Genomic DNA, 19,583 nt, shown 5'->3' on the forward strand with positions numbered 1-19,583 from the left:
AAGATGCTCAATATTTATATGAGGGTGAAGTTATTACACTCTAGATCCAGTTCATTTTCCATTTCTAATAGTCCTATTTTATTAATTCCAGTGATTTTCAATTCTGCTATCAAAAGCAAGTCAACTGTTACTCTGATTACAAATGGATGTTTCAAACTATTACAAATGAGTGACTTGCATGCATGTTTCAAACTATCACAAATGAGTGACTTGCATGCTGCAGTTCGAGATACCTTGCATATTTTGAAGAGAGGAGTCTGATGGTAGAAAACAGAATGGCAGGATTTATACAGAGAATCCAAGACTACCATTACCCTATTTTATTATTTTTAAGCTATGCATAATATTCAGTAGTTTCCTGTCAAGATAGGAAGTTTATACTTGTAGAGCCTGACAAATATTTGCATATGACATTTAATTATAAAGCATTGGTACAAGAAGGACCCTGTTCTCTTTACAAGTTGTTATATTGAAAGGCCACAAACTTACTCTTGTGATGTCACAGTTCAAACATTTTCATATTATTGATCGGCTTTTTATTTATTTCTTTATTTATTTATGGCTGAGTTGGGTCTGTTGCTGTGCGCGGGCTTTCCCTAGTTGCAGTGAGCAGGGGCCACTCTTCGTTGTGGTGTGCGGGCTTCTCATTGCGGTGGCTTCTCTTGTTGCGGAGCACGGGCTCTAGGCGCATGGGCTTCAGTAGCTGTGGCACATGGGCTCAGTAGTTGTGGCTCATGGGCTCTAGAGAGCAGGCTCAGTAGTTGTGGCACATGGGCATAGTTGCTTCGTGCGGCCTGTGGGATCTTCCTGGCCCAGGGCTCGAACCCAGGTCCCCTGCATTGGCAGGCGGATTCTTAACCACTGCGCCCATGGAAGTCCCCTGATCAGCTTTTTATAAATTCTAACTCTTATTATCCTGGATAACAATGCATCCTAGGTGAGTATCTTTCCTATTTTGGATATTTCTGGAGTTGTCACCACCTGTACTCTGTGGCTGTGACTGCAGGGGTTGGCATTTGGCTAGTTAGGAGTCACTGCATATGTTAAAATAGCTTTAAAAGATTTCCACCTTCAGCCCCTGAAGGATCTATTGTTCTCTGTGATTGGTTCTTTCATTTTGTACATAAGTGACATTAGTGTATGAAATTTGCACATTTGCCACAGTCTTCTTACCCAGAGTCAACTTGCAGAGTTTGCCAAATGAGCGTCACAGGATCAGGTGAACCCAACTCTACAACGCCTCTTGGTGGCACTGGAGCATCCTTTCCTAAGGAAAAAGCCAGCATTTCATCCACTTCTTGGCACCACAGTCAGAGCTAGGAAGGGCTTCTGGGAAACAGGGCAGGATATGGGAAAAGCCAACTGATCCCTTTCCTTTAGTCTATTGTGACCTGGCCTCCACAGCTGAACTTCTTCTGGGACTTTTTGACTCATAGCTTAGAAAGAATTAGGGGAAAACACTTGCCAAATTGAGCAGAACAGCTGCTTCCTGATTAACTATTTTTTGAGTGGAACATCCAATTTCATCTTCATAACACGCTTGGATATAAGGAATGAAATGCCACTGTGAAAACAATTCTTTCATTGTAAAAAAATTTTAAAACCCTAATATTCAAAGAAGATAGGGTCTTGGGTTTTTAAATTCTATTTTATTAAAGACTATTAACAGAAGAATATTTACTTTTCCTCAGAAGTTAATAACTATTAATTTAATTACTAGCAGCTCTCTCAGTCTACAAGAAAGTTATGCAATAATGAACATAGCACTTAGCATGTGCCAGGCACTGTCCTAAGTGTGCTTTTACATATTTAGTCATTTACTTCTTCCAACAACTCTATGAGGTAGGTCCTATTATATCCATTTTACAGATGAGGAAACTGAGGCACAGGGAGGTTAAGTAACGTGCCCAAATTATACAGTTGGTATATGGCAAAGTCATGTTTTGAACCCAGAGAGTAGGGTCCTGAATCTGTGTTCTTAACCACTATGCCACACCCAGACAATTACTAAAAACCAGGAAGAATAATTCTTGCCTTTTCAATAAGCAACAGTACACTAATCTCTTAGTATACTAAAGTGAAATTTTTACCTAATTCTCCAATGTGAAATGTGGGGAATTAAAAAAATACATAGAGCCAGCAAACTCCTTGACTTTTATGAATGATTCCAAACGAAGAAACTGCTTTATGGGTTGAATTCATGAACTATTCTCTCTTATGGAAACTAGCTGGTGGCCTGTATTTCCAATATCTCTTCCCTACCATGAAAGACATAGCAATGGAGCTGTGTGAAGACTTTTTTTTTTAGAGAAAGTTAATTAGGTCATAGGTGAAACCTATCCCTGGAGTTAGCTGAGAAAGAATTGGGAGAAATCTGAGAAGAGCCCAGTGGGACTTGGTTTCCACGATTCTCATATTTAACCGTGAAATTAAAATTAGGAGCAGGGCTAGATGTCATGGTCATAAGCAGATTAGTCAGTGAGTTCCAAAGAGTTCACATACTCTTCTTTTTACTCCTTTTAAAAGTTCACTGTCTGAAGGACGCGAGAATAATGACCACTGAATAAACTCTCTCTTTTATTAAATAAGTAGAAAGAGTTAATAGTTGACTCAAAAGAAAGACAGGAAACATGGTAAGTGCGGGTAAGGGCATTACAAAGCTTGCAAATGAAACCAGATCTCCAAAACATGATGATTTTGCTAAACTATTATAAATAACTCAGGAGAGAAAGCAACATACCCCATGTGAATTATTTTTCACCCCCCGCCATTCAGAGTTCCATCCAGTTGTTGAAGCCTCAAGCAGGTAGTAGAAAAATTTTTTAAAGAGTAATTGAAAACGCAGACTAAGATTTAAATGGTCAACACACAAATGCATAAACGGGATGTTTATAATGTAATGTATATTAAACTAACGTGACCAGAATTATTTTATTTTAAATTACTACATTGCCATGCATGAAAAGAATGGGCCACAGTAAAACAAAAGTAATTATTTCTAAGACCGTTTTTTAATATTTCTAGTTCCGTATGCATTTTCAGCATTTGACACCTGTTCTTTACCATTGTAACCAACACAGAGTTGTTCAAAATAAAGTTTTGACCCAAACTGGACTATGGAGATGCAGATCAGAGTGAGATAAACTCATAACAAGCAAACCAACACCAACACCCAGTAAAAATGTTTCACGGATGTTTATATACCATATTTACAAAAGTAAAGTTAAACCAACTGGTCATTATGTACATGCATTAGTAAATATTGGTAGTTTACATTTACATATATGTGCATTTGTAATAACCAAGTACAAAGATAAATTTTTAATTATTTTTATTTATGAAAAATATATATAGGGCTTCCCTGGTGGCGCAGTGCTTGAGAGTCCGCCTGCCGATGCAGGGGACACGGGTTCGTGCCCCGTTCCGGGAGGATCCCACATGCCGCGGAGCGGCTGGGCTCGTGAGCCATGGCCGCTGAGCCTGCGCGTCCGGAGCCTGTGCTCCGCAATGGGGGAGGCCACAACAGTGAGAGGCCCGCGTACCGCAAAAAAAAAAAAAAAAAAAAAAAAAATATATATATATATATAATGTGACAAACATACTTCAATTTGAGTGCCTGTTCAATACTCAGTGCTTAAAAATCTTTGCAAAAAAAAAATCCCAAATTACATTCTGATGGAAGATATTAAAAGTAAGAGGTAAGTAAATAATAGTAAGTGTTAAATGTAATTTTAATAAGTAGAGGAGATGAGCAGAAAGAAGATATACATCCAGGCGGGAATCACATAGCGTAAACCAGATGAAGAATCAGAAATGGCAGATGTGCAGTTTTTCCCAAGATCGGTTCACTCAAAAATGAACACAACAGAGGTACTTTCAGGATAGGGTAAATGAAGCCTTGATAAGGAGTTCATACTGTGAGCCGATGCAGGACTGACTTCCTCCTAGAGGTCCATGTACAAACATGCCTTGGACATCTACCGTAGAGTATGTTGCCACGTCAGTTCCTTTTTTGGCTTCCTTTAAGAGGCAAGGGTGCTATGTGCCATATAATGACCTCACAAAACTTCAGTAGGCATCTGTCCTTACAGATGAAACAGCGGGTGGGATCAGCTCTCTTTCCAAGTACGAGCTGGACTGGAATTCTGGGACCGAGTTTTTTCCTTCTCTAAAGACTGAGGTCCCTAGGGATTAGGGCAACTCACCCCAGTGCAGACAGCCTCAAAATCTTTCCCAGTGTGCTTCCCCTCCCATTCCTGCTGGGGATGGGGTGTGGCGGCCTGGGCCTTCTGCTAGTTGAGGCAGGGGCAGCAGAAGCAGCAGACGGTCCGGCAGGGGTTCTTCTTCTTGTACTGCACGGCCTTGCTCACCTGCACCTTGGCCTGGCCGGTGTAGTCGAGGGTCTTCTGCACGTTGAACTCGATGACGTCCAGGGTGTCAGCCTGCTGCTCCACCAGCATGGCCATCTGCAGGAAGAGGTCGTGCAGGTCACGGATGCGGCTCTCCAGCCGCAGCATCTCGCGGTGGCGGCTCTCGATCTCGTTGAGGGCCGCCCGCGCGCCCTTCACGTCAGCCAGCAGGTTCTCTGAGAACACGTCCCACTTGCCTTGTTCGAACATGTCCTCGATCTGGTCGCCCGACACGTCCTTGCCCATGATCTCCAGCTGGCGCTGGATGCGGATCTTGCAGTTTTCGCGCTGCTTCATCTCGGCCTGGTTGTACTCGAGCATGGCGGCCTGGAACGGGAGGGTGAGAGCGCTGTACTGTGCGCGCGCGATGCGCGCCACGGCCGAGTGCGCGCCGTGCTGGGCCTCGGCGACCTCGCTCAGCGCCTTCATGGCGCTCAGCTTGCGGTGGATGCTCTCGCCCCGGGCCTTGATGTCCTTGGCAATCGAGTTGGTGTCCCGCTTGATGCTGCTGAGGCGCCTCATGGACGTGAGGAAGCGGGTGTTCTGCTTTCCCAGCCGCTTCACGTCGTAAGTTAGCTGCTGGTTTTCATCCTGAAGGTCCTGGATGTCTCGGTACAAGGATTCCAGGATGTGGTCCGTCTCGAACACGATATCCTCGGGGGGCGAGTCAAATTCATTGTCCTTGTCTGGGAACTGCTGTTCATACCGCTTGGTTAACTCCACAAGTTCTACTAGCCGGTCCTTCATTATGCCTGTAAATAGAGATACTGAGGTTAAATTCCTCAGAACTTAATTAATTGAGAGTCAGATATTTGCATTGAGGGAATTAAGGATTGAAATAAAGAAACCTTCTGCTCACTGCTCAGCACTCCCAATTCTTTACTCCTGGGTGTAGGTAAGAAATGCACTAAAGGAGCTAAATGTTTCATAACATTTTGCTTATGAGTAAAGGACTAATATGACTGAGAGTCACGAACACACTTGTATTTTATAGCTTGTAGTATCTCAGTGCAATAGCGGAGGTGCCCGGAACTCAATCAGCAATTTCAAATTTTAGATTGCATTGGGAATCCATCTCTTTTTCTTGCTTTACCGTTCTCCAATAATCGCAAATCAAAGCACACCAGAGAAAAGAAAAATAAGAAAAGACTTGCAAGGATAATGATTGTTAATTAAGGCCAGTCAATTTACAAGGCTTTGGGGCCAACTCTAAGTGTTGTCTATCCTGTGTCTATTTCAGCAGTGGTGAGCATCCTGTACATCATAAGACTTTTTTTTGTTTGTTTGTTTTTGCGGTACGCGGGCCTCTCGCTGCTATGGCCTCTCCCGTTGCGGAGCACATGCTCCGGACGCGCAGGCTCAACGGCCATGGCTCACGGGCCCAGCCGCTCCGCGGCATGTAGGATCTTCCCGGACCGGGGTGCGAACCCGTGTCCCCTGCATCGGCAGGCGGACTCTCAACCACTGTGCCACCAAGGAAGCCCAAGAACATTTTTTTAATGATAGAAATCATGGTTTAATTTTTTATCTTAAAAATGTTATAAGAATAAAACATGCTTAAAGTAAAACAACAACAAAATGAACAAAGACAAAAATGAAAAGACAAAAGACAACAAAGACAAAAATGAAAGACAAAAATCTAAAAAGGAAGTATAAAATTTGGTGGAAGCTGAAATCTCCTTGCTCTTCTGCCTAATATCACCTGTACATACTTCAGAGTTTGAATGTCTGTTTGATACTCAGTGCTTAAAAATATTTGGGGGAAAAACCCCAAAATATATTCTACTGGAAGGTATTAAGAGTAAAAGAGATAGAGAAATAGTTAAGTGTTTTATGTGATTTTAGCAAGTAGGAGAGGTGAGCAGAAAGAAGATATTTATCTAGGTGGGAATCACATAGCACAAGCCAGATGAAGAATCAGAAGTGAAAGATGTTCAGCTTTTCCCGAGGTCCCTAGTGGTGTATCATTAACAAAACTTAAAAAAAAAAAAAAGTTTTATATGGAAAATTTCAATCGTACACAAGCCCTGTAGCAGTAATATAACTCCCATTTATCCATCACAGAGCAGCAATATTTGCCCACTTTTAATGGCTTCTTGAAACAAGTTGGCAGCTCAAACAGAATTTCCATGTTTTTGTAAGAGTGGTTCTGATCAGTTCCCTGCTTAGCAAGGCACAACCGTGTTCTCTATGTCCATATTTTTTCCAATGAAGTAAAAACTTTCATTTTTAATAGCATGTATAGATGCCAAAATAATAAACATTTTGCCCTTTTATATAAGATTTCGTGGCTAGAAAGATTTCTTTCTACTATATAATTTGCAGAAAAGAGAGGGAAAATGTCAATAGCAGCATTTAATGGCTACTCAATCTATCAGGGATCTTGCTCTCAAATTAGAAGCTTCTCTCAAGTTGAAGTAATTAATTTCACCGCCCCACTAATGGAATGCTGACAAGTTGGATTTAGTGATAAATGGAAAATGGTGAAATACTAACCACAGGTTCTTGTCTGCCATGGTCATTACTTACATAAATTAAGCAAGGTTTTATACCATAGTGGTGTTTTTGAATACAAGTTATCCTGCTTAAAATGCCATTTCTGCTTTCTAGTGACAAAAATCAATACTGGACTTTCTCAGTGATGGGGAAGGTGACTCCCAGAAGCACAACTGAGAGGCAGAAAAAAGACCCAGGCTGGACCAAAACTATGCCTTCCCTGGCCTGAACTGCCTGATATCCACATATTTCCTCATTTTGAACAAAATTTAAAGACACACCACAAGTTGGGGGGGGGATTTCAATATATGGCACATAATGGGTTAACTTACTTAATGTATCAATATTAAAAACTCCTGCCTCCCCAAAACAAAAAAACCACTTGCCCAAACAAATACGATGAAAAGGCAATTCATATAAGAAGAACTATAAATGCCAGCGAACACAGGGATCGTTAATATGTATCAGGTACTTACTGTAATGCCAGTAAACATGTTCTAAGCCCTTTTCATGTGCTACCCTCTTTAGTCTTCATACGGACTTCATGAAGTAGGTGTTGTCATTATCAGAGTTGGTAAGTGAGTTTAAGGAGGTTAAGGAACGTACCCAAGGTCCCCTGTAAGTGAAGAGTCCGGCTCTAGAGTAGCCCCACTTAACCACCAGTCAACTATCTCCAGCAGGTGTATAAAGGTGAGCGTGAGGGACTTCACTATCAAAACAAGGAAATGCAAATTAAACCACTGAGATTTCTTTTTGCCCCCTAAGCTGGCAGGAATTTTTTTAGATAATGATTTAAAAGAGAATTCTGTGAACGCTGAAAAAAATGCTTATAGGAGGGCAAATTGATAGAACCTTTTTGAGGGCAGCTTAATAGTATGTATAAAAGCTTTGAAAATGTGTATTTGTTTTGTCTTAAGTACATTTATTCTAAGGATATATGCAGGGGTATGTGAAGCTCACTGCTGTAAATATTTTCATCACCACAGTTTTCACAGAAATTCAAAAATGATTCAAAGGTGCAAAAATGAGGTATTGACTGCCACATAATCACAGAGTTTAGAAGGCTATAATAGGATGAAAAGTGTGAATACCATTTTGGGTAGAAAAACTATGTAAAGGGAAGAGAATGAGCAGTGCTACCGTGCATACATCCTGAAATAAAGACTTGAATAATACACATCAAGATGTAGTTTTCTTCAAATTGTGGAATTATAAATGGTTTTAATTACTTCCTTGTGCTTTTCTGTATTTTCCAACATTTTTATAATTTCCATGTAGATTTATTAATTAAATGAAGCCCCAGCAAACTATATTTGTTTAAAGGACTAACTTCTTTTTTTATTGAAAAATGTGAAAGTGAAATATTTGTTGCATTATTTTTTTAACATCATTATTGGAGTGTAATTGCTTTACAATGTTGTGTTAGTTTCTGCTGTATAACAAAGTGAATCAGCTATACATGTACATATATCCCCATATCCCCTCCCTCTTGCGTCTCCCTCCCACCCTCCCTGTCCCACCCCTCTAGGTGGTCACAAAGCACCAAGCTGACCTCCCTGTGCTATGCGGCTGCTTCCCACTAGCTATCTATTCTACATTTGGTAGTGTATATATGTAAAGGACTAACTTTTTAAAGTCCTTCTTTAAGGTGCATGCATTGCAATCAGGTTATCACCTTATATGACATGGGGAAAATACATTAGTTGACTAGCATCAAGTTGAGCTGTATTTATCTGCTTATGTTAGTATCCAATATATTCTACTCTGAAACAAGTGGGTAGGACAGAGAATGGATAAATTTTGATGAACAAGGCAAGAAACGGTGATGGATGCAAGGAAGGCTTAGGAGGAACTATCATGGAAGGTAAGGGTGGTTAAGGGGCAGCATCACACACTAGAACATTAGGAGCCTGCTTGTTGGTCTCCCACTACTCCTAGACAGGTCCCAGGCTCTGTATTACTCTCCTAAAGCCCTGAAAAAGCTATTTGGGAGAATCATTTCATTCATAATATGAAGAGCAAAGTGCACTGCAATCATATAGAAAATGGCCTTGGAAGAATACAGTCAGAGGCAGTCACTCCTTCTCAAGACCTAACAAACATGAAGCCATGGGTCCTAAATCAGGTGAAGGTCTAAGCTCACTTGAAGGCTCAAGTCCATAATCTGGTAAGGGGAGAGTCAGGAAGGGTGTGGGGAACTCAAGATTCTCTCTGCAGGTGTAGACAAGAAAGTAGCCTTTACCTTGCCTTCCAGCCCACCTTTTCTGGCCCAGGCCAGCCCCAAATGAGTTGGTCCCACTGATCTAGAAGGTTTCCTGGTTGCCAAGGAGGAAACATTAGGAAAACTACAACAGAAAAAAGTCAACCAAGAGGCTTCTAAAAATGTTCCCCAAAAGGTTAAAATGGGGGAGACCTTCAAGATGGCAGAGGAGTAAGACGTGGAGATCACCTTCCTCCCCACAAATACATCAGAAATACACCTACACGTGGAACAACTCCTACAGAACACCTACTGAACGCTGGCAGAAGACCTCAGACCTCCCAAAAGGTAAGAAATCCCCCACGTACCTGGGTAGGGGAAAAGAAAAAAGGAAAAACAGAGACAAAAGAATAGGGATGGGACCTGCACCAGTGGGAGGGACCTGTGAAGGAGGAAAGGTGTCCACACACTAGGAATACCCTTCGCAGGCAGAGACTGAGGGTGGCGGAGGGGGGGAAACTTCGGAGCCGCGGAGAACAGCGCAGCAACAGGGGTGCGGAGGGCAAAGCGGAGAGATTCCCTCACAGAGGATCAGGGCCAACCGGCACTCACCAGCCCGAGAGGCTTGTCTGCTCACCCGCCGGGGCGGGCGGGGGCGCGAGCTGAGGCTCGGGCTTTGGTCGGAGCGCAGGGAGAGGACTGGGGTTGGCGGTGTGAACACAGCCTGCAGGATTTAGTGCACCACGGCTGGCCGGGAGGGAGTCCGGGAGAAAGTCTGGACCTGCTGAAGAGGCAAGAGACCATTGTTTTGGGGTGAGCGAGGAGAGGGGATTCAGAGCACCACCTAAACGAGCTCCAGGGACGGGCGCGAGCCGCGGCTATCAGCGCGGACCCCAGAGACGGGCATTAGACGCTAAGGCTGTTGCTGCCGGCACCAAGAAGCCTGTGTGCGAGCACAGGTCACTCTCCACACCTCCCCTCCCGGGAGATTGTGCAGCCCGCCACTGCCAAGGTCCCGTGATCCAGGGACAACTTCCCCAGGAGAACGCACGGCGCACCTCGGGCTGGTACAACATCACGCCGGCTTCTGCCACTGCAGGTGCGCCCCGCCTCCGTACCCCTCCCTCCCCCCAGCCTGAGTGAGCCAGAGCCCCTGAATCAGCTGTTCCTTTAACCCCGTCCTGTCTGAGCGAAGAACAGATGCCCTCAGGCGACCTACACGCAGAGGCGGGTCCAAATCCAAAGCTGAACCCCAGGAGCTGTGCGAACGAAGAAGAGAAAGGGAAATCTCTCCCAGCAGCCTCAGGAGCAGCGGATTAAATCTCCACAATCAACTTGATGTACCCTGCATCTGTGGAATACCTGAATAGACAACGAATCATTGCAAAATTGGGGCGATGGACTTTGGGAGCAACTGTAGACTTGGGGTTTGCTGTATGCGACTGACTGGTTTCTGGGTTTATGTTTATCTTAGTTTAGTATTTAGAGTTTATTATCATTGGTAGATTTGTTTATTGATTTGGTTGCTGTCTTCCTTTTTCCTTTCATATATGTATATATATTTTTTCTTTTTCTCTTTTTGTGTGTATGTGTATGCTTCTTTGTGTGATTTTGTCTGCAGAGCTTTTTTTTTTTTTTTTTTTTTTTTGCGGTACGTGGGCCTCTCACTGTTGTGGCCTCTCCCATTTCATTGTGGAGCACAGGCTCCGGACGCGCAGGCTCAGCGGCCATGGCTCACGGGCCCAGCCCCTCCACGGCATGCGGGATCCTCCTGGTCCGGGGCACGAACCCGTGTCTCCTGCATCAGCAGGCGGACTCTCAACCACTGCGCCACCAGGGAAGCCCTGTCTGTATAGCTTTGCTTTTACCATTTGTCCTAGGGTTCTGTCTGTCCATTATTATTTTGTTTTTTTTTTAATATAGATTTTAGCACTTGTTATCATTGATGGATCTGTTTCTTGGTTTGGTTGCCCTCTTCTTCCTTTTTTCTTTTTTTTTTACTTTAAAATTTTTTTTATTTTTAATAATTAAAAATTTTTTTATTTTAAAAACTTTACTTCTTTATATTTTCTCTTTTCTTTCCTTTTTTCTCCCTTTTCTTCTGAGCCATGTGGCTGACAGGGTCTTGGTGCTCCAGCCGGGTGTCAGGCCTGCACCTCTGAGGTGGGAGAGCCGAGTTCAGGACACTGGTCCACCAGAGACCTCCCGGCTCCATGTAATATCAATTGGCGAAAGCTCTTCCAGAGATCTCCATCTCAACACTAAGACCCAGGTCAACTCAACGACCAGCAAGCTACAGTGCTGGACACCCTATGCCAAACAACTAGCAAGACAGGAACACAACCCCACCCATTAGCAGAGAGGCTGCCTAAAATCATAAGAAGGTCACAGACACCCTGAAACACACCACCGTATGCGGTCCTGCCCACCAGAAAGACAAGATCCAGTCTCATCCACCAGAACACAGGCACTAGTTGCCTCCACCAGGAAGCCTACACAACCCACTGAACCAACTTTAGATACTGTGGGCAGACACCAAAAACAACGGGAACTACGAACCTGCAACCTGCGAAAAGGAGACCCCAAATGCAGTAAGTTAAGCAAAATGAGAAGACAGAGAAACACACAGCAGATGAAGAAGCAAGGTAAAAACCCACCAGACCTAACAAATGAAGAGGAAATAGGCAGTCTACCTGAAAAAGAATTCAGAGTAATGACAGTAAAGATGATCCAAAATCCTGGAAATAGAATGGAGAAAATACAAGAAACGTTTCACAAGGACTTAGAAAAACTAAAGAGCAAACAAACAATGATGAACAACACAGTAAATGAAATTAACAGTTCTCTAGAAGGAATCAATAGCAGAATAACTGAGGCAGAAGAACGGATAAGTGACCTGGAAGATAAAATAGTGGAAATAACCACTTCAGAGCAGAATACAGAAAAAAGAATGAGAAGAATTGAGGAAAGTCTCAGAGACCTCTGGGACAATATTAAATGCACCAACATTCGAATTATAGGGGTCCCAGAAGAAGAAGAGAAAAAGAAAGGGACTGAGAAAATATTTGAAGAGATTATAGTTGGAAACTTCCCTAATATGGGAAAGGGAATAGTCAATCAAGTCCAGGAAGCACAGAGAGTCCCACACAGGATAAATCCAAGGAGAAATACGCCAAGACACATATTAATCAAACTATCAAAAATTAAATACAAAGAAAAAATATTAAAAGAAGCAAGGGAAAAACAACAAATAACATACAAGAGAATCCCCATAAGGTTAACAGCTGATCTTACAGCAGAAAATCTGCAAGCCAGAAGGGAGTGGCAAGACATATTTAAAATGATGAAACGGAAAAACCTACAACCAAGATTACTCTACCCAGCAAGGATCTCACTGAGATTCAATGGAGAAATTAAAACCTTTAGAGACAAGCAAAAGCTAAGAGAATTCAGCACCACCAAACCAGCTTTACAAATGCTAAAGGAATTTCCCTAGGCAGGAAACACAAGAGAAGGAAAAGACCTACAATAACAAACCCCAAACAATTAAGAAAATGGTAATAGGAACATACATATCGGTAATTACCTTAAATGTAAATGGATTAAATGCTCCCACCAAAAGACACAGACTGGCTCAATGGATACAAAAACAAGACCCGTATATATGCTGTCTACAAGAGACCCACTTCAGACCTAGGGATACACACAGACTGAAAGTGAGGGGACGTAAAGAGCTATTCCATGCAAATGGAAATCAAAAGAAAGCTGGAGTAGCAATTCTCATATCAGACAAAATAGACTTTAAAATAAAGACTATTACAAGAGACAAAGAAGGACACTACATAATGATCAAGGGATCAATCCAAGAAGAAGCTATAACAGTTATAAATATTTATGCACCCAACACAGGAGCACCTCAATACATAAGGCAAATGCTAACAGCCATAAAAGGGGAAATCGACAGAGAATCATAGTAGGGGACTTTAACACACCCCACTTTCACCAATGGACAGATCATCCAAAATGAAAATACATAAGGAAACACAAGCTTTAAATGATACATTAAACAAGATGGACTTAATTGATATTTATAGGACATTCTATCCAAAAGCAACAGAATACACTTTCTTCTCAAGTTCTCATGGAACATTCTCCAGGATAGATCATATCTTGGGTCACAAATCAAGCCTTGGTAAATTTAAGAAAATTGAAATCATATCAAGTATCTTTTCCGACAACAACGCTATGAGACTAGATATCAATTCCAGGAAAAAAATCTGTAAAAAATACAAACACATGGAGGCTAAACAATACACTACTAAATAACCAAAAGCTCACTGAGGAAATCAAAAAATACCTACAAACAAATGACAATGAAAACACGATGACCCAAAACCTATGGGATGCAGCAAAAGCAGTTCTAAGAGGGAATTTTATAGCAATACAATCCTACTTCAAGAAACCAGAAACATCTCAAATAAACAACCTAACCTTACACCTAAAGCAATTAGAGAAAGAAGAACAAAAAAACCCCAAAGTTAGCAGAAGGAAAGAAATCATAAAGATCAGAGCAGAAATAAATGAAAAAGAAATGAAGGAAATGATAGCCAAGATCAGTAAAACTAATAGCTGGTTCTTTGAGATGATAAACAAAATTGATAAACCATTAGCCAGACTCACCAAGAAAAAAAGGGAGAAGCCTCAAATCAGTAGAATTAGAAATGAAAAAGAAGTAACAACTGACACTGCAGAAATACAAAGGATCATGAGAGATTACTACAAGCAACTATATGCCAATAAAATGGACAACCTGAAAAAAATGGACAAATTCTTAGAAAAGCACAACTTCCCAAGACTGAACCAGGAAGAAATAGAAAACATAAACAGACCAATCACAAGCACTGAAATTGAGACTGTGATTAAAAATCTTCCAAGAAACAAAAGCCCAGAACCAGATGGCTTCACAGGTGAATTCTACCAAACATTTAGAGAAGAGCTAACACCTATCCTTCTCAAACTTTTCCAAAATATAGCAGAGGGAGGAACACACCTAAACTCATTCTACGAGGCCACCATCACCCTGATACCAAAACCAGACAAAGATGTCACACACAAAAAAACTACAGGCCGATATCTCTGGTGAACACTGATGCAAAAATCCTCAACAAAATACTAGCAAACAGAATCCAACAGCACATTAAAAGGCTCATACACCATGATCAAGTGGGGTGTATCCCAGGAATGCAAGGATTTTTCAATATATGTAAATCAATCAATGTGATAAACCATATTAACAAATTGAAGGAGAAAAACCATATGATCATCTCAATAGACGAAGAAAAAGCTTTTGACAAAATTCAACACCCATTTATGCTAAAAACCCTCCAGAAAGTAGGCATAGAGGGAACTTACCTCCACATAATAAAGGCCATATATGACAAATCCACAGCCAACATCGTTCTCAATGGTGAAAAACTGAAACCATTTCCTCTAAGATCAGGAACAAGACAAGGTTGTCCACTCTCACCACTATTATTCAACATAGTTTTGGAATTTTTAGCCACAGCAGTCAGAGAAAAAAAAGAAATAAAAGGAGTCCAAATCGGAAAAGAAGTAAAGCTGTCACTGTTTGCATATGACATGATACTATACATAGAGAATTCTAAAGATACTACCAGAAAACTACTAGAGCTAATCAATGAATTGGGTAAAGTAGCAGGATGCAAAATTAATGCACAGAAATCTCTTGCATTCCTATACACTAATGCTGAAAAATCTGAAAGAAAAATTAAGGAAACACTCCCACTTACCACTGTGACAAAAAGAATAAAATACCTAAGAATAAACCTACCTAAGGAGACAAACGACCTGTATGCAGAAAACTATAAGACACTGCTGAAAGAAATTAAAGATGGTACAAACGGAGAGATATACCATGTTCATGCATCAGAAGAATCAACATTGTGAAAATGACTCTACTACCCAAAGCAATCTACAGATTCAATGCAATCCCTATCAAATCACCAATGGCATTTTTCACAGAACTAGAAAAAAAAATTCACAATTTGTATGGAAACACAAAAGACCCCGAATAGACAAAGCAATCTTGAGAACGAAAAACGGAGCTGGAGGAATCAGGCTCCCCGATTTCAGACTATACTACAATGCTACAGTAATCAAGACAGAATGGTACTGGCACAAAAACAGAAATATAGATCAATGGAACAGGATAGAAAACCCAGAGATAAGCCCATGCACATATGGTCACCTTATTTTTGATAAAGGAGGCAAGAATATACAATGGAGAAAAGACAGCCTCTTCAATAAGTGGTGCTGGGAAAACTGGACAGCTACATGTGAAAGAATGAAATTAGAACTCTCCCTAACACCATACACAAAAATAAACTCAAAATGGATTAAAGACCTAAATGTAAGGTCAGACACTATCAAACTCTTAGAGGAAAACATAGGCAGAACACTCTATGACATAAATCACAGCAAGATACATTTTGACCCACCTCCTAGAGAAATGGAAATAAAAACAAAAATAAACAAATGGGACCTAATGAAACTTAAAAGCTTTTGCACAGCAAAGAAAACCATAAAGAAGACCAAATGTCCACCCTCAGAATGGGAGAAAATATTTGCAAATGAAGCAATTGACAAAGGATTAATCTCCAAAATTTACAAGCAGCTCATGCAGCTCAGTAACAAAAAAAACAAACAACGCAATCCAAAAATGGGCAGAAGACCTAAATAAACATTTCTCCAAAGAAGATATACAGACTGCCAACAAACACATGAAAGAATGCTCAACATCATTAATCATTAGAGAAATGCAAATCAAAACTGTAATGAGGTATCACCTCACACCAGTCAGAATGGCCATCAAAAAATCTAGAAACAAAAAATGCTGGAGAGGGTGTGGAGAAAAGGAACCCTCTTGCACTGTTTGTGGGAATGTAAATTGATACAGCCACTATGGGGAACCTAAAAATAGAACTCCCATACGACCCAGCATCCCACTACTGGGCATATACCCTGAGAAAACCATAATTCAAAAAGAGTCATGTACCACAATGTTCATTGCAGCTCTATTTACAGTAGCGAGGACATGGAAGCAACCTAAGTGTTCATCAACTGATGAAAGGATAAAGAAGATGTGGCACATATATGCAATGGAATATTACTCAGCCATAAAAGGAAACAAAATTGAGTTATTTGTAGTGAGGTGGATGGACCTAGAGACTTTCATATAAAGTGAAATAAGTCAGAAGGAGAAAAATAAACACTGTATGCTAACATACATATGGAATCTAAAAGAAAAAAATGGTTCTGAAGAACCTAGGGGCAGGACAGGTATAAAGACACAGACGTAGAGAATGGACTTGAGGACATGGGGAGAGGGAAGGGTAAGCTGGGACGAAGTGAGAGAGCAGCATTGACATATATACACTACCAAATGTAAAACAGATAGCTAGTGGGAAGCAGCCACATAGCACAGGGAGATCAGCTCGGTGCTTTGTGACCACCTAGTGAGGTGGGATACGGAGGGTGGGAGGGAGACGCAAGAGGGAGGAGATATGGGGATATATGTATATGTATAGCTGATTCACTTTGTTATAAAGCAGAAACTAACACACCATTGTAAAGCAATTATACTCCAATAAAGATGTTAAAACAAAAAAAAGGTTAAAATGTACTCCTTACTATAGTTATACCAAAATATAGAAGTAGGCATAGAAAGAACATCAAAATAAGCTACACACTCAAGAGCCTAGTTCTATACGGTGATATCTGAAAAAGGGAACTATGGCAAATGAGAAAGAAAAGTCAAACAATTCTGTTGACTTTCCTATCTCATTATGATAAAGGATAATGTAATAAACTTTGGTAATTGTATTCATAAAGTTGTTAAAATAAACCCTGCTTTGATTCACATGGAGATGAAGAATTTAAAAGAAAATTTACAACCAGCTACCAGAAATCTGCTTCTGTTTTCTAATTTTCTTTTCAGGCACGCATGTCATCTGTCCTGAGACCTGAATCCCATAGGGAAGTTGGGGAAATTATGTACGCCTTCTTTCATTGGGCAATATGATTTGATGTAAGAGAAAATAAAGACAGATGATGGTAGCTCAGTGACTCTCAGACTTAAGGAGGCAACAGCAACTTTTGGAGAGCCACAAACATTACAGATGCCTGAGACCATGGAGGTTCTGATTCAGAGGGTCTAGGATGACCTATGGGTGATTTTAATGCACATTCAAATTTGTGACCCATTCCATAGATACTTACCATAGCAGCTTTTTATTCATAAACATCATGTAATACTGAATGATAATAGTCCCCAGGTTGGGGCAGTTTTGATAAGCAAACAACTGATACGGAAGGATTCAGAAAGATAGGGAAAGGAAGATTCAGAAAATAGGTTTCTACCTACCTCAGAAGATCAATGAGTGGGAGTTATGACTACCTAAACAATGCAACATGCTGGGTGCTACAAGGAATAACCAATGAAAGCATTATTCCTTACTTGCTTCTAAGGGAACCAGTTATAAACAACAACACATAGTCATATCTCTGATCATAAAAGAGAGGCTTTGTGCTGACTTATTTTAAGGAGAATAAGAAAAAAACTGTTCGTACATAGTTTCGGGCTAAGTTGCCCCCAGCCCCCTCCTGTCCACCAGAAATTCATATGTTGAAGCCCTAATCCCAGTACTTCAGAATATAATTCTATTTGGAGATAAGGTCTTTAAAGAGAGAATTAAGTTTAAAAGAGATCTTTATATAATACATACATTATAATACCTTAAGCAATACCTATACTGAGTAAATTTTGCCTACTACCAGGAAAAAATTAAAACCTATCCCTGTTTCGCAGCAATATGTGAGAAACTTCAGACACAGGCAGATACAATGCGGAGCAGCAGATATACAAATCATATGAGGTTTATTATGGAGATCAACTTATAGATTACAGGAGGGGAAGGAATCCAAAAGCATGGAAGAGCTTTCCTTTCTGTATTTACAATGAAGAGATGTTTTAGAGACTACTCGTATGTAATGTGAGTCCAGAAAGTTTAGGATTTTTGTTTCAACAGAAACTAAAGTACACATTTAGACACACACATACACACACATATAAACACACAGAGGATTCAATTACAGGTAAAACTAAAAAGATCCTGCCCCCAGACATATGCTCCAAATGAGCACTTTCAAGCAGTGACTTGAAACATAGCACCCAGGGACTTCCCTGGCGGTCCAGTGATTAAGGCTCCGTGCCTCCCCTGCAGGGGGCACAGGTTCAATCCCTGGTCGGGGAACTAAGATCCTGCGTGCCTCAGGGTGTGGCCAAAAAAAAAAAAAATCCCACAAAAAAAAAAATGTAGCACCCACATTTTGATTTTCAGATTTTATAATCTCTATCTCCTATATCCTGATTTATAATTTTTAAAATCTTGTTAAAAGAAAATGATGACTACAAATCAGAATGTGTCTTTATGCCTAGGTCCACCACTGGTCCATATGGTGCCTTGATGAGCCCTTGTGTAGGGACCATATGACATCTGCCATATGACATCTCTGGGTGGATGCAGCCCTGCTCCAGGGCACAGGAACTGATAATCTGGGCATGGGACAGGTTTCCAGCCCCCCTCATCCCTGTGCTGAACACAACTTGCACAGCCCTATGGGATCACCCTGAAAACACCTTTCTCGACCACCTTGCCCAGTCCCTCCTACCCATCACCACCACAGACCTGCAGTAGGGGCCAGGAAATCCCATAGGTCCTGTGTCACAGTAATTTAGCAGTTACTTTTTAGGACACACCATAGTAACACGACCCTTAAAGGGCAAGGAGTGTACTTTCCCAGCCAGGTTGATTCAGATCCATAAATAATAATTTCACTCAAATAAGTAAAACCTGGTGTTTTAAGCAACTTGCCTAAAGTCACACAGTTAATAAATATGGAACTGAGATCTGAATCCAGAAAATCTGACTTGAGAGATTCTGTAAACCACAAAGCTACACTAGCGTCTTTTTCCTGAGCCTCGCCCTAAAAAGGTTTCTGAAATCGTTAATCTTATAGGGAACTTACTCCCTGTCTTAGTCCATCTGAGTTGCTGTAACAACATACTACATACTGGATGGCTTATAAGCAACAGAAATTTGCTTATAAACAACGGAAATTTATTTCTCACAGTTCTGGAGGCTGGAAGTCTGAAATCAGGGTGCCAGCATGGTCAGGTTCTGTGTCTGGTAAAGGCCTGCTTCCTCGGCCTTCTTCTCACGGTAACCTCACATGGCAGAAGTGGCAAGCAAGCTCTCTGGGGTCTCTTTTATGGGGCCACTAATCCCATTCATGAGGAGTGACCTAGGAGTGACCTAGTCACTTCCCAAAGACCTCATCTCCCAATACCATCACCTTGGGGGTTAGGATTTCAACACATCAATTTTGGGGGGAACACA

The 19,583-nt window shown here is 41.2% G+C and overlaps 1 protein-coding gene and 1 long non-coding RNA gene across 5 annotated transcripts in view; one reads left to right on the top strand and one right to left on the bottom strand.

The window, feature by feature from the left end:
* LOC125960603 (uncharacterized) overlaps positions 1-10,205 on the top strand; it is an 18,837-nt gene extending 8,632 nt beyond the window's left edge. The window contains exon 3 of the long non-coding RNA XR_007470401.1: positions 9,302-10,205. This is a non-coding gene — a long non-coding RNA (uncharacterized LOC125960603). The remainder of the gene's footprint in view (positions 1-9,301) is intronic.
* Positions 3,579-19,583, bottom strand: part of STX11 (syntaxin 11) — a 39,034-nt gene continuing 23,029 nt past the window's right edge. For 2 of the 4 annotated variants that reach the window (XM_004263746.4, XM_033405750.2), the window contains exon 2: positions 3,579-5,161. In XM_004263746.4, the coding sequence (XP_004263794.1) occupies positions 4,293-5,156 (864 nt within the window). In that variant the 5' untranslated portion in view covers positions 5,157-5,161 and the 3' untranslated portion in view covers positions 3,579-4,292. Of the gene's footprint in view, positions 5,162-7,511; positions 8,327-19,583 lie in introns of those variants that run through there. The other 2 variants (XM_033405747.2, XM_033405739.2) reach the window with 2 other exon arrangements.

Source organism: Orcinus orca, chromosome 12 (assembly GCF_937001465.1).
Source record: "Orcinus orca chromosome 12, mOrcOrc1.1, whole genome shotgun sequence".
Lineage (NCBI taxonomy): Eukaryota > Metazoa > Chordata > Mammalia > Artiodactyla > Delphinidae > Orcinus > Orcinus orca.